Source organism: Columba livia, chromosome 4 (genome assembly GCF_036013475.1).
Source record: "Columba livia isolate bColLiv1 breed racing homer chromosome 4, bColLiv1.pat.W.v2, whole genome shotgun sequence".
Classification (NCBI taxonomy): domain Eukaryota; kingdom Metazoa; phylum Chordata; class Aves; order Columbiformes; family Columbidae; genus Columba; species Columba livia.
This window is the reverse complement of record NC_088605.1, coordinates 31,006,226-31,018,416: the sequence shown is the minus strand read 5'-3', so window position 1 is coordinate 31,018,416 and position 12,191 is coordinate 31,006,226. Positions and strand designations below refer to the sequence as shown.

At 38.4% G+C, this 12,191-nt stretch overlaps 1 protein-coding gene across 1 annotated transcript in view; it reads right to left on the bottom strand.

Moving 5' to 3' along the window:
• TUSC3 (tumor suppressor candidate 3) overlaps positions 1-11,804 on the bottom strand; it is a 132,053-nt gene extending 120,249 nt beyond the window's left edge. The window contains exon 1 of the mRNA XM_065061008.1: positions 11,604-11,804. Coding sequence (XP_064917080.1) covers positions 11,604-11,729 — 126 coding nt within the window. The 5' untranslated portion in view covers positions 11,730-11,804. The remainder of the gene's footprint in view (positions 1-11,603) is intronic.
• Between the last annotated feature and the right edge of the window lie 387 nt (positions 11,805-12,191).

Here is a 12,191-nt window from a genome sequence, read left to right as displayed (position 1 = left end):
GAATGCCTAGTTTCTGTGCACAGAATCGCTTAAAACACAAGATGCCAATTCAGATAAGAATTGTCCTCCATATGTGAAAAAGCAGAATTTCAGATGTCTATTACTTTTAAAGAAATTGAGTAAGGTTAGCAGCCTCTAGAACCAATACACCGTTACACAAGAGCATCTTAGATAATTTTGAATTCTGAAAGCTACATTCTCCATGAGATCTGTTAAAACAATTCACTCATTTACAGACTCTAGGTTTAGAGTTATAGGAAGAAAAAAATTCACAGCTTTCAACACAAAGGTAAATGCTATTTCATAGAGACCACAGCAAACCAGTGTGTGTATGCATTTATGTGTGTCTGTATATCTATATATAAAATCTAACTGTATTGACTGATTTATCCAGCTTAGAGGAAACAAACAGAAAAACGAGAAAACCTACCATGCATTTTAAATGGAAAATTATTAGCAATGCCTGAAGCCAAAAAGCATAAAGGAAATGAAAAACAATGATAACATCTGGAGTCTGTCCAGCGGATATTAATAATGGTTTATCTTTGTTTCTAAACAAATTGCCCACTAAAGAAGTCAGTGCACTGCTACAAATAAGCAGAATTTGAAGAAAACTTACAAATATAGACAAGAGCTTTTATTCACACCTAGCTTAGATAGAAAGTGTCTCACAACAGAAGGAAAATATTTACACAATAACATCAGTATTAATGCACCATTCCTGTCAATTTCTGCACAATTTCTGCCTCACCCACTCAAAGCAATTTCACTTTATCAGTAACTGAATCCAACTGCTGTGGAAAAAAAGAGGCATTAACAGTTCTACGTCTTTAGTTTGGATTAACCTTCCTAGGACTGATGCTCGCCTTGAAATTCCAGTGGAGCTCTGGCCATTCCCTTTCCACTTCATTTGGAAGCTTTGGTAGAAATCAGACATAGAACTGAAGGATGAAAAACCTTCCAGTTAAATGCATTTAAGCTGAGCCATTGTACGGTTTCCTAGAGTTCAAACCATGACTAAAATATTTAAAGTGTGATGCAAAAATAATAAAGAATTCAGACAACTTAGCACTTCCAGTTTCTATCCTCTAACATTACTAAAAGATTTACGGACCCTCACTTTTAAACACATTTGATCGTTGACCTTGGATTTTCTTAAATCTTAATAGTTAAACCTCATAAACATTTTTACTGTTTTTATGGCAAGGTCATGTCATGTTTCCTTAAGGAAAAAGAATACCATTAGAACAATTTCCTGAATGAAATTAGCAAATATTGCCATCTAGATTTTGTGGTAACTACTGCTTAACTGTAATAAAAGGACACATCTAAATAGCACAACAAAAATATTCCTGTTAGGGCAAAACAATATTTCGTTGGATGATCAAAGCTTGTATTTTAGAAATGCATGTATCTTATTGTGTGATTTTTAAATATTTTTACATGTAATTTGGGTGGCATCATATTTCACAGGCATTTTGCCTCAAATTCAGATCAACCGCTCATAGAAAATAAAAAGTTGATCAGATTCAACACCCCTACCTGATGCCACTCACTGAGCAAGTCACATTCCAGCATAAACTAGAAGAACCTAGGACTTGTTGAGAGAACATGCAGGAGGAATCTGCCTACTAACAAAGTTTCATGTGCCATTAACAGAAATTCCATTTAAGGCATATGGCTGGTAGCCAATAAGAAGAAATCTTATCAACTTCACTTACCCATCACCATAAAGACTGATTCATTTTGAACTGATTTTTATAATACTCAGCTCTGGATTCATAGATAGCCTGAAAGCCTTCTTGCAGTGTAAAGGCAACATAAATGGTTGATGAAAATATAAAGCATTTTTAAGAAATTAGGTCAGAAAAATACAAGAGCAAATAAAAAGTTTCACTTATTCACACTTTCACAGTAAAAGCGCTGCATTCTGTGTCATATTACCATATTAATATATGCCTTAATTCTTCCAGTCTAGTTACTGTAGTAAAAAAAAAACAAAACACACACACACACACACACACACAAACAAACAAACAAACAAAAACACAAAAAAAAACCCAAACAAACAAACAAAAAACAACAACAAAACACAAAAAAAGCCCCCACAACTGGCAATTCATGCCCTCTTCACTTCAGGACAGCTTTCAATAGTTTTTATTTTCCCTCGTACTTTTTCTATACTCTAGCCCAAAAATAACAAAAACCCAGCTTTATCAAATAAGTTAACTTCAGCAAGTTGCCTTTGTTTTCCAAAACAGACTTCAAGAAAACATGGGATGGGATTTCTATTTAAGTCACCTGAATGCATAACATTACACTGGACATAAGGTTTGCATGTTGAGGTAACTTGTTTTTCACTAGCTAGATGTGTGGGTAAGAAGGTAATAAAGTTCATTAACTACAGGCATCTGCAACTTGTAGTAATTCTGCTTTATATCCAACTACCAAATTGCATAGCCTACAAGTAAAAAAATTCTCGGACACGGCAGTAAAGGAGGAGGAAGAATTCTCAGTGTTCTCCAGGCCTCTGAATGTGCCCTACATCTAAAACATGCCAGACTTTGCAGTAAGATAAAGTTACGGCCCCAGTAAAGAGACTAATAAAGCAGGTAGCAAGTATATTAACCCCCTAGGCCTCTAATCTTAAACACAATCTGAAAATACTAAATTGACACCCAAAAATATCTCAGTAAAAGGCATCACAGATGATTTACTTTAAAAGCATGCTTGAGAAGAAAACTGGCTTATTCCTGTGTGCATTTGTGCACTCTTCTAAATTTTAGACTGTTTGATCAAGTAAGAAGTGTAACCATCTTCATTAACACGCAGGTATTCAAGACCCACATCTCAGGAAAAATCCCTGAAACCGAACTCTGTAAACCACAACTAACAGGCATGCTTGCATCACCTTACACAATCTGAACAGAAACCAGCACATACAAGACTTCAACCATAAACACATCACCATGTCGAGAAAGAAAAAAACAAAACCACAACTCTAATCAAGTGATTACATTCTTGTTTTGCTTTTTTATTGTTACAATTTAAGGACCATGAACATAGTCCTTATTGAAGAATTATCATACAGTCATCACCACTATCGTTTCCTCCTGTAGCCAAAGTTGACGTAATACTTTACTAGGACGTCTTCTACATTAGGAAATTATACCAAATTCTGGAGAGCACAGCATGCACATCACAGCCTTACAGTTCCAATTGTATTATCCAAACTCTAGAGAAGGACAAGATTTTGGAAACATCCTTTTTCATTTCTTATTCCCTAGGTCAAGATCACTGACTATGCAGAATCCTGGTACTGCCCTATGTCTTCTGTTACTAAGTTGCTCTATGATTGCCCCACCAATATATTGAATTCCTCTCTTTGGACAAACACTTACATATATGCTCCTAATTTATTCCTTCATTGTATGCAGCCCTAGCCCTGCAACTTCTGCGGTATATCAAAAAGCATTACCTCTGCCGGTCACGAGATTTCTACTTGTATTTAAATACCTTCTTTATATTGTTAGATAATCTCAAAAAAAGTGAGTAGAGAAAGAAGCTGTATTTCAAAGCATCTTGTCTACCCAGTTTTATCATCCCCCACATTAATCTCTCTTGAAGAACGTAAGTCTCCAGTTATGTCTTTTATAGAAAGATGAAGATGCACATAAAAATACGTTAATAGGATTAAAAAGAATAACCATTGTAAGTTACATATTTTTAGCGCATCAGTACCCCAGTGAATTTAGTAATTATGGATTAAATACAATTTAGATTTCATTCTAGTTTACTACCAAAAGTAGAGGAGGATCATATAAAGTTTATGATAACTAAGAGAGGGAAGAACAAAATGTTTTAAGTAATAATTTGAACCACTGAAGTAAGCAAAACAGCTACAATTACCGAGAAATGTTTAAGCAGCAACAACTCAAAAAATACCTCTCATCCTTTATTGTTAAAATAACCATATTCTTCAGCATACTGCAGAAAACCCAGTGCAATTTAAAAATTCTTTATTTTCAACAAACAGACTCTTGGAGGACAGTGTGATTTTGAGTTAAAGGCTTAACTTAAGATTCACAATGTATTTCTGCCATGACAAGATCTAAGAAACAAAATATGTGAAAAAGTCTGAATGTGTAGTCAGCAGGACCCGATAACTTGCAGCACTGAGGAAATTAGCTAATTAATTAGCTGAACAACTGTCCATTTCTTTTCACGACTCATGAAAAACAGGCTAAGTATCAAAGGACTTCATAATACAATCAAGTTTACAACAATATTTAGTAGAAGTTATAAAATAAAACCCAGAAATGAACCTTGTACTTCAAGCAAGATTTTTGTACTCTATTACCTACACCTTCGCTCTACAAGGTCAAAAATCTTAAACGATGAGACATTTACATAGCTCAGACATGAACACACGCACATCAATATCTAGAAAAGTTAAGTAGAAATATAAATATACAAGGTTCGGGACTAGACCCTGTCATACTTGACCTATGTAAGGCAACTGGGTAAGGAAAGTAAATACATGTTAATTTTGTAATAGTAGTGTAGACAGCAATAGTGATATAGAATTATTAAAAATCCAAACTAAAAGCAGAGGAGAAAACAGTTTTAATCTTTCAAGCAGCAGATGCTACAGACTCCAACCTTGAGCAACTCTGTGAGGTCAAAATGTAATTATACAAAGAGACTGCACAACTGTAATTAGCACTTATATTATGAAACTGATATACAAATATTTTACACAATACAGGCAAACTCTGCTAAGCTTAACGATCAGTACATAAAAAATAAGTTGCTTTAGATTCAGAAGAAATGGAATGGCATAATTAGGCTAAGGACTGAAACTGCTTAAGAGAAAGACGAAGAACGTGGGGTATTCCAAAATGGTATTATTGATAAAATCATCATCAAGAAATAAAAAACAAACAAACAAACAAAAAACAAACAAAAACAAACAAAAAACGTAACAGTAAATCCTATTAGGTGAGAGAACACTCTCCCTGGATAACTGATAGAAGTCCCGCCACAACTTCAGCAATCATGAAGATGAGCGTTGCCACAAAGAAGCCTGCACTGGCAAGGGTGCAAATCTTTTCCATCTTAAATCTCTAGGCTTATTTTCTGTCACCAAAATATTGCCTGTTTTTTTTTTAATTCCCTCCTAAGAGAAGCAATCCATTCAATGCAAGTATTAATTTGCTTATCTTTCTCAGAATGTGAAGGATTTGTGATAATAGCATATAAAAACATGAGTTTCTCTATCTGAAATGCAGGTTTAAGGATCACTATAAAATTTATTTCAATTTATTTCATGGCAATCCCTCATTAGTGAAAGTTTAAACAGAAAAAATAAAAAAAAGAACTGTTATTACATTCGCTATAGTTAAACATTACAGAAGACATATATACATATATATCTCCTAAAATATGTCATAGAATTAGATGAAAATATAACCATACTTTTTTATTATGCCTGCTTTCAGACTTCATAGAGCAAGAGGAAGAGGCCTAAAACAAATACTAGGTAAAGTTCCTTTTTAGCTCTGATGATTAGCTTAGCCAATAAAATGTGACCTTCAAAACACTTTTAAAAATGAAAAGAATAAATCTGAAGATCCAAAACAACAACAAAAAGCCCTAATGTTTTCCCACTCTAATTGTACTGACTGATTTTGCCAGAGCACTTAGAACTCAATCAGATACAATCTGTATTTTCCATGTGGTTACACAGGATGTGCTATATTAATGGTTATAGAACAGAACAGGGAAAAGATCAATTACACCACTGATTTGTCTTACGACAGCAAGGATGCCAAATGGAGACATCTAGGACAGAAAAGTTTCAGTAATCCAATTAGAAAATGCTATCAGGCTGCTTTAAGCATCCTTTATTTCACTTATTGTATGCAATCACTGTAGGCATCAAGGTTTTATACACAGATTTGTTAAAATAAGAACTGCTAGTTAACTTTGTTAAGTTTCACCAAAACTTCAGTTAATTAGGAATAGAAGACAGAGGCAAATAAGACAGAGGCTTGTAAAAAATCAGTAGAAAAATAAAGAATTCTTGCAACACTTTTTTCCCATTCTTCTTTGGGCAGAGTAGAGAAAAACATTCAGAATTGCATTTAAAGAATTTTACATTTTCAGCCATGACTCAACACTGTTACTTCACTTCAAACCCAGAACAGCTATTTTAAAGCTCTAAGCATTGATTGAAAAAAACTCCTCTCTCCACAGCAACAATTGATACAATGGCAAATAACACATTTGGATATAAACCCTCCACTGAAAATAGATCTTTAAAATGGCTTGAAGCTGACTCTATAGTCAGGACTGATCTTCCCTTCACAGGTTCAACCTTTGCCACATCTCAATTTTCAAGAAAGTTTCAAAAGAGGAGTCTATACTCAGTAGAACTGCCAAACATTTTCCTGCATGCTGTTTCGAAAGGCAAAAACATGCAATGCTCCACAGTCTGGAGACCAAACGCAAAATGTTAATGATTAGAAAACCAAACAGACTTTATATTCAAGTTTAATGTTAAACAGAATTTCAAGAGATAAAGAGAAGAAACTTAAATTTTAATTATTATTATTTTGTTGAACTAGTACAACAGATCCTGAGACATCAAGAATCTCTCTTATACAACACATGTCATTGAACCTATGCTGAACACTCCTCATTCATCATCTATCTTTTTTCTTCTGTTTTTATCCATTCGCTCCAGCACATATTTCTCATAATTTATTTCTTTCATTTAAATATGTAGGCAGAATATTGCAGGCTTTGCTGCACATTTTGTGGGCCAGAGCTCTGAGAGGGTGACAATTGCTACATTTCTGGTGCAACACCACCACAAATTAGAGTAGGAAAGGCATTTTAAAGCAGAAGATTCTGTGGCTGCAAGGGAAGGAACACAGTAATAATCATCGATAACCTTGAATAAACAAGATGGGATCAATATGTAAACCCAAAGGAAAACATGAACACATGGTGCAGAAACAAGAGGATCACACCAATCTATCCCAGTTAATCTCACATAAAACAGAGGAAAGTATGTTCAGGACTGAAGATTCTTTCAGGAAAATTGTCACATTTAATACCCAAAACCTTAAAAAATAATAATAAAAAAAATAAAAATCAAATACCAAAAAAACACAAACACCAAACTGAAAAAACTGAAATGCTACCTTTAGTCTCCATCTAAATGGAGAAGACTATGCAAAGAATAATCTATTGCTTATGGTCAGGACTACAAGAAATAACAAGCTCAAAGTGAGGGGATTGAACACACAGGTTAGATCTTTAGGAAAGCAATCCTTTTAACAATAGGACACAGTTATAGGAAGTTGTAGAGTCACCACCACTAAAGGCTTCTCAGGGCACATCATACAGACATCTGTCAGGAGCAATAAAAGGATCGCGGAGCTATGGGATATGGGATTAATTAGACTGTCCTTCCAACCCCAACTTCTACAACGTCTCACAATTGCCGTGACTTCTACACCCAGTTGAGGAAAGGGTAGGAGACACAAGGAAGAAAAGGTAAGGAACAGTGATAGAGATACCAGTCTTGAAACACTTCAAAAATACTCCGGGCAAATTAAGACATTACAGTAAGATTACTACAACATTGTTATATGTCATCAGCATCTTTTGGAGTAGACTTCAGCCCAAGCAGATACTTCCACTTGAATGAAACTGACATGCTGGTCTACACAGACAGCTTCCCTGAGTCACATTTAGCAGTAATGGCAAATTTACCTGTAGAAAAATAGCTATTCCAATTGCATACCAGTGGTTTCACTAAGCTTCTGAATCATCTACCTGAGAGCTCAAAAATAAATTTTGCTCTCTGTGCTAGATTCAGGCATTTTTGTTTAGTTTGATTTTCTTTAAAAACTATGTAGGTTTGTAAGGCTTATAGGCCAAAGTAGTATAGTATCCTATCAGCTAACTCAAATCCATTCTCCAGTAGTTCTTTAAGTTTTAACAAATTTAATGGAATTTAAGCTGGGCCTCAGCACCTTTCAGTAATTTGCCACACGAAAATGTTTCTTTAGTTATCATTAAGAATATTTTACTGTATAGGACACTATACTTTAGTAATTTAAGAACTTACATATTTTCCACTATAAATACAGCTATAACATAGTATTTTACCATAAACACAGAAAGTTATGCCAGTGTTCTCATTTCCCAGTTCATCTTTCTCTGCTACCAATGAGTCCTTCAAAAAACACCTAATACCTTAATTTTGTCCTTTCCTTTCTGCAAAGTCATTATTTCCATCTTCCAGGCTCATACAATTGATCCAGACATCTCTAATCATTCAAACTTTATGCAAACATTTTCATGTAGTCAATACTTTAAAGGAAAAACAAAAAACAACAAAAACAAACCACAAAAAACAAACAAACAAACAAACAAACAAACAAACAAACACAACAACCCACACACATTCACACATTGTCTTCACCAAGAATATTTTCATTGCTTAAATTCCAATTCCAACATCTCAGGTTCTTCCTACTTTCAGGTACGTTTCAAGTACTCAAGGTTTCCAAAAAAGTTGATTGGGAAAGAAGTTTCCTTTCTCTTGTCCAGGGTAATTTTAGGACTGTATCGATGTCGGAGTAGTTACATTTATACACTCCTAAAATTACATTGAGCCCTTTGGAGGCAACCGTGGGGCTGATATGGCCCCCTGTGAAAATGAGCTTGACACCCTTGATCTAGTCCTTAACCCTTTTTTCCAGACAGCCATCCCAACAAAGACATACACAAAGCTAGCAGGAAAGAGGAAACTGAGATGTGGCTTCTTTTTATTATAATATCTCATGAAATATACCTTGTAACCCTACTACATTAACTTCCATCTTGCAGTGTTCACTTTGAAACAATTCACTGTGTGTTCCACCATTTTTCCAACTTCTATAAAAGCTATGGCAATCTTATCAGTCTCTGTGTAGAAAAACTAAGTTCACTTCACACATCTAACCTCCATCACCTTTGACTTTTATCACTGCGTTTCTGAACAGTATTGTGAACAGGAACCTCCCACAGCACAAGAAACTGTGCTCTTTCAATTCGTACAGTTTTCCTCAGAACAGTTTTCAAATGTTATTTCCAGATGGTTTCCTGTAAGAAAGTTCAAGTTTCATCTTTTGCATACAGATGCTTTCCACCAATATATATTGGGCAAACTACTATAGCTTTCCATATGAGGTCTGTAGCGCAAGAAAAGGAGACAGACTTCAGTTGTAATGTACATAATACAGACATGTACAAAGTGATACTTTTAATATATGTACAATGTATAAAACCCCAAATACCACCAAGTTGCACTCTCCTTTAACTTTGCATTTAAAGTGAAGCAAGCGTTTACAGCATTGCACCAGCTGGTGTAAAGATACAGTTGTATATACAGTATGTCTACATAAAAACAGTGTTTTGTCTGTAGGAGCAGTATTTAGTCCATTGCATAAGCAGAAAAATATTAAACAGAAATGAAAAATTGAGGTGAAAAGATGCAGAAGACCAAGAGGTGTTAGTTAACCAATTAAATCAGCTAAAAAGGTAAAAAAAAATTATAAACAAGTTTCACAGAGGAGAAATACCAGCTTGAACTACAGTACCAAATGGCTAGGCAAAACATATCAATTTCAATCCTGTTATGTACCACTTCTGCAGTAGAACTAGGAAACTTCATAGAGAGTAATTGTAAATGCTAATTTTAATTTGCCATTATTTACTTTCTTTAAAAATAAATAAAGATTATCTCTGTTACCTTGGTAGCACACCTGCCACTCCACATGAAAGTGTCAACAAAAGGTGCAATGCCAGCATCACAGCAAGACAGAATCAAGACTGTCACACGTTAAACACATTTTATTAAAAAAAAAAAAAAAAAAAAAAAAAGTCAAAGTTTTGAAAATAAGTTAATTATAGCAGGAGAAGAGCAACACATTATTGTCTACTCTTTCTAGAAAGAAGGAAAAAGAGAATGCCTAGAATGAAAGTATTTGGTTTTTTACATTGATATCCAGGGTTTTATCTCAATGTTCTCAATTATATTCTTTAACTGGATAAAACCACGAAGTCAGACTGCTATTTAGACACTTAAATAAGAATTTTACATACTAACTTTGGCTTTTTAGAATCATAGAATATCCTGAGCTGGAAGTGACCCATGAGGACCAAGTCCAACTCCTGACTCCACACAGGGAAAACTAAAAGTTAAATCATACACTTAAGAGCATTACCTGCTCTCTGAACACCAAGAGGCTTGAGGCTATGACCACTTCCCTGGGGAGCTTGTTTCAGTGCTTGACCACACTCTTAAGGAAGAACTTTTTCCCCAGTATCCAAGCTGAACTTCCCATGATGCAGTTTTAAGCCATTCCCTCAGTCATGTCAGCAGACACTGGAAGGAAAACAGGAGCACCTCCCTCTCTGCTCCCCCTCATTTTACTTCTTTGACCTATAAGCCTTAGTAGCCTACACAATTCTTTAAAGAAAATCAACACAAAGAAAAAAAATTTCGTTTATCCTCCTCTTTGTCTGAGCAGATAGGGCACAGAGAGGACCTCTTAGCAAAATTGTTCTTTCCTCTCCTCCACCACCACTAAGTACAGGCCCTCCAGTAACACTAACAACAGAAAACAGATATTAAAAAAAAAAAATAATTATATAGTTTGGTAAAAAAGTTGTCTCCACCCCTATATGAAATTATAGAGGAACTGTAAAGAGACTCTACTGGTTGACCAAGCATTGGGTATATGAGAATCTGGCCTGAAATTGAGGGCAAGCTAGAAAGAGAAAAGTATAGAAAGCTCTAGCAGCACTGAGAACGTAAAAAGGCAAGTATGTACACATTTTTGTAAATTTCCCTGTTTAAATCCATGAGTTGCAGAAGACAGGCTGTTGCTACTGAAACTGAAATAGAACCGCTCCTTCCTCCACGTCTGTCTTACCCAGATGAGGCCTCGAAGACAGCACCAACACCTACCCCAGCACACGCACACACCTGCTGCCATGACTTCAGTATCATTAACTCTGGGTATTTTTTTAGCTGGCACCACAAACACGGGGTTTAACTTCCCCCTCCTGCTGCAGGTCAGTACCCTTCACCTGTGACTGGCTGCACAGCCAGCCGAGGACGCCGGCCCTCGCCTTTACGTGCTCAAAACCGGGGAGCTGAAGGCCCACGACAACGGATGGCATCCCCTCGGGCCGGGACCTCATGCAGGAGACAGCGCACCCAGCACTGCGCCTCGCGGCTGCCCTGGAAACGCCGCCGCCGGCAGCCGGCCATGTTCGGCGGGGCGGGGTGAGCGGTGCCCGGCGCCCTACGCCCCACGGGCGCCCCCCTCAGGGCAGGGGAGGGAGAGGAGCTGGCGGGGCAGGGGAAGGGCGGCCCGCGGCCGCGGCGGGAGGAGAGCGGGGGAGGCAGGGCGAGGGCCGCCGGGCGGAGGGAGGCGCCGCCGGCGCCCGGGGGCGCTGACGCGGGGGAGACAGCGCGGCAGGGCAGCCCCAGACCCTCAGCGGGGCGCGATGGCGAAAGAAGCGAACGTTTCTACCTCCTTCTTTTTCTGTCCTCCCCCGAGCTGGCCGCAGAGGAGGAGGAGCAGCACCAGCAGGAGGAGGAGGCAGCTCCCGGCCGGCAGGTGCAGCAGCCGCCGCGGTGCCCTGGTACCCAGCGCCATGTTCCCCCAGCCGCCCGGCCCGGCCGCCAGCACCTGCGGCACCGCTGCCCACCTCGTCCCCGCCGATTGGGCTCGGGCTCTGGCCAATCGCATCACCCCGGGGCGCGGCGGCTCTTGGGAAATGTAGTTCTTGTCCCGCCGGCCTCGCCGCGTGCCCGCTGAGGCGCCTCGACGCCGTTTCGGCGGCGCTGCCTGGAGCGCGGCGGGGCAGGGACTGGCCCCGGGGCCGTGGCTGAGGTAGCCTCGGTGCTGGGCAACTGGCAGGCGGCCAAACGCTCAGCCCTGATGATGTATGACGGAGGCAGATGATGTGTGACAGAGACTTGGCTGTCAGCCTCATCGGGTCAGCGTGTTCTACCAGGGCTGTGGCTGCAGGAGTGGTAGATCCCAGCAGGGTGGGGGGTATTTCAGCCCGTGAGAGACTGGGGTGAGCAGCTTTACCTGCTGCTCCAAATTCTGTGC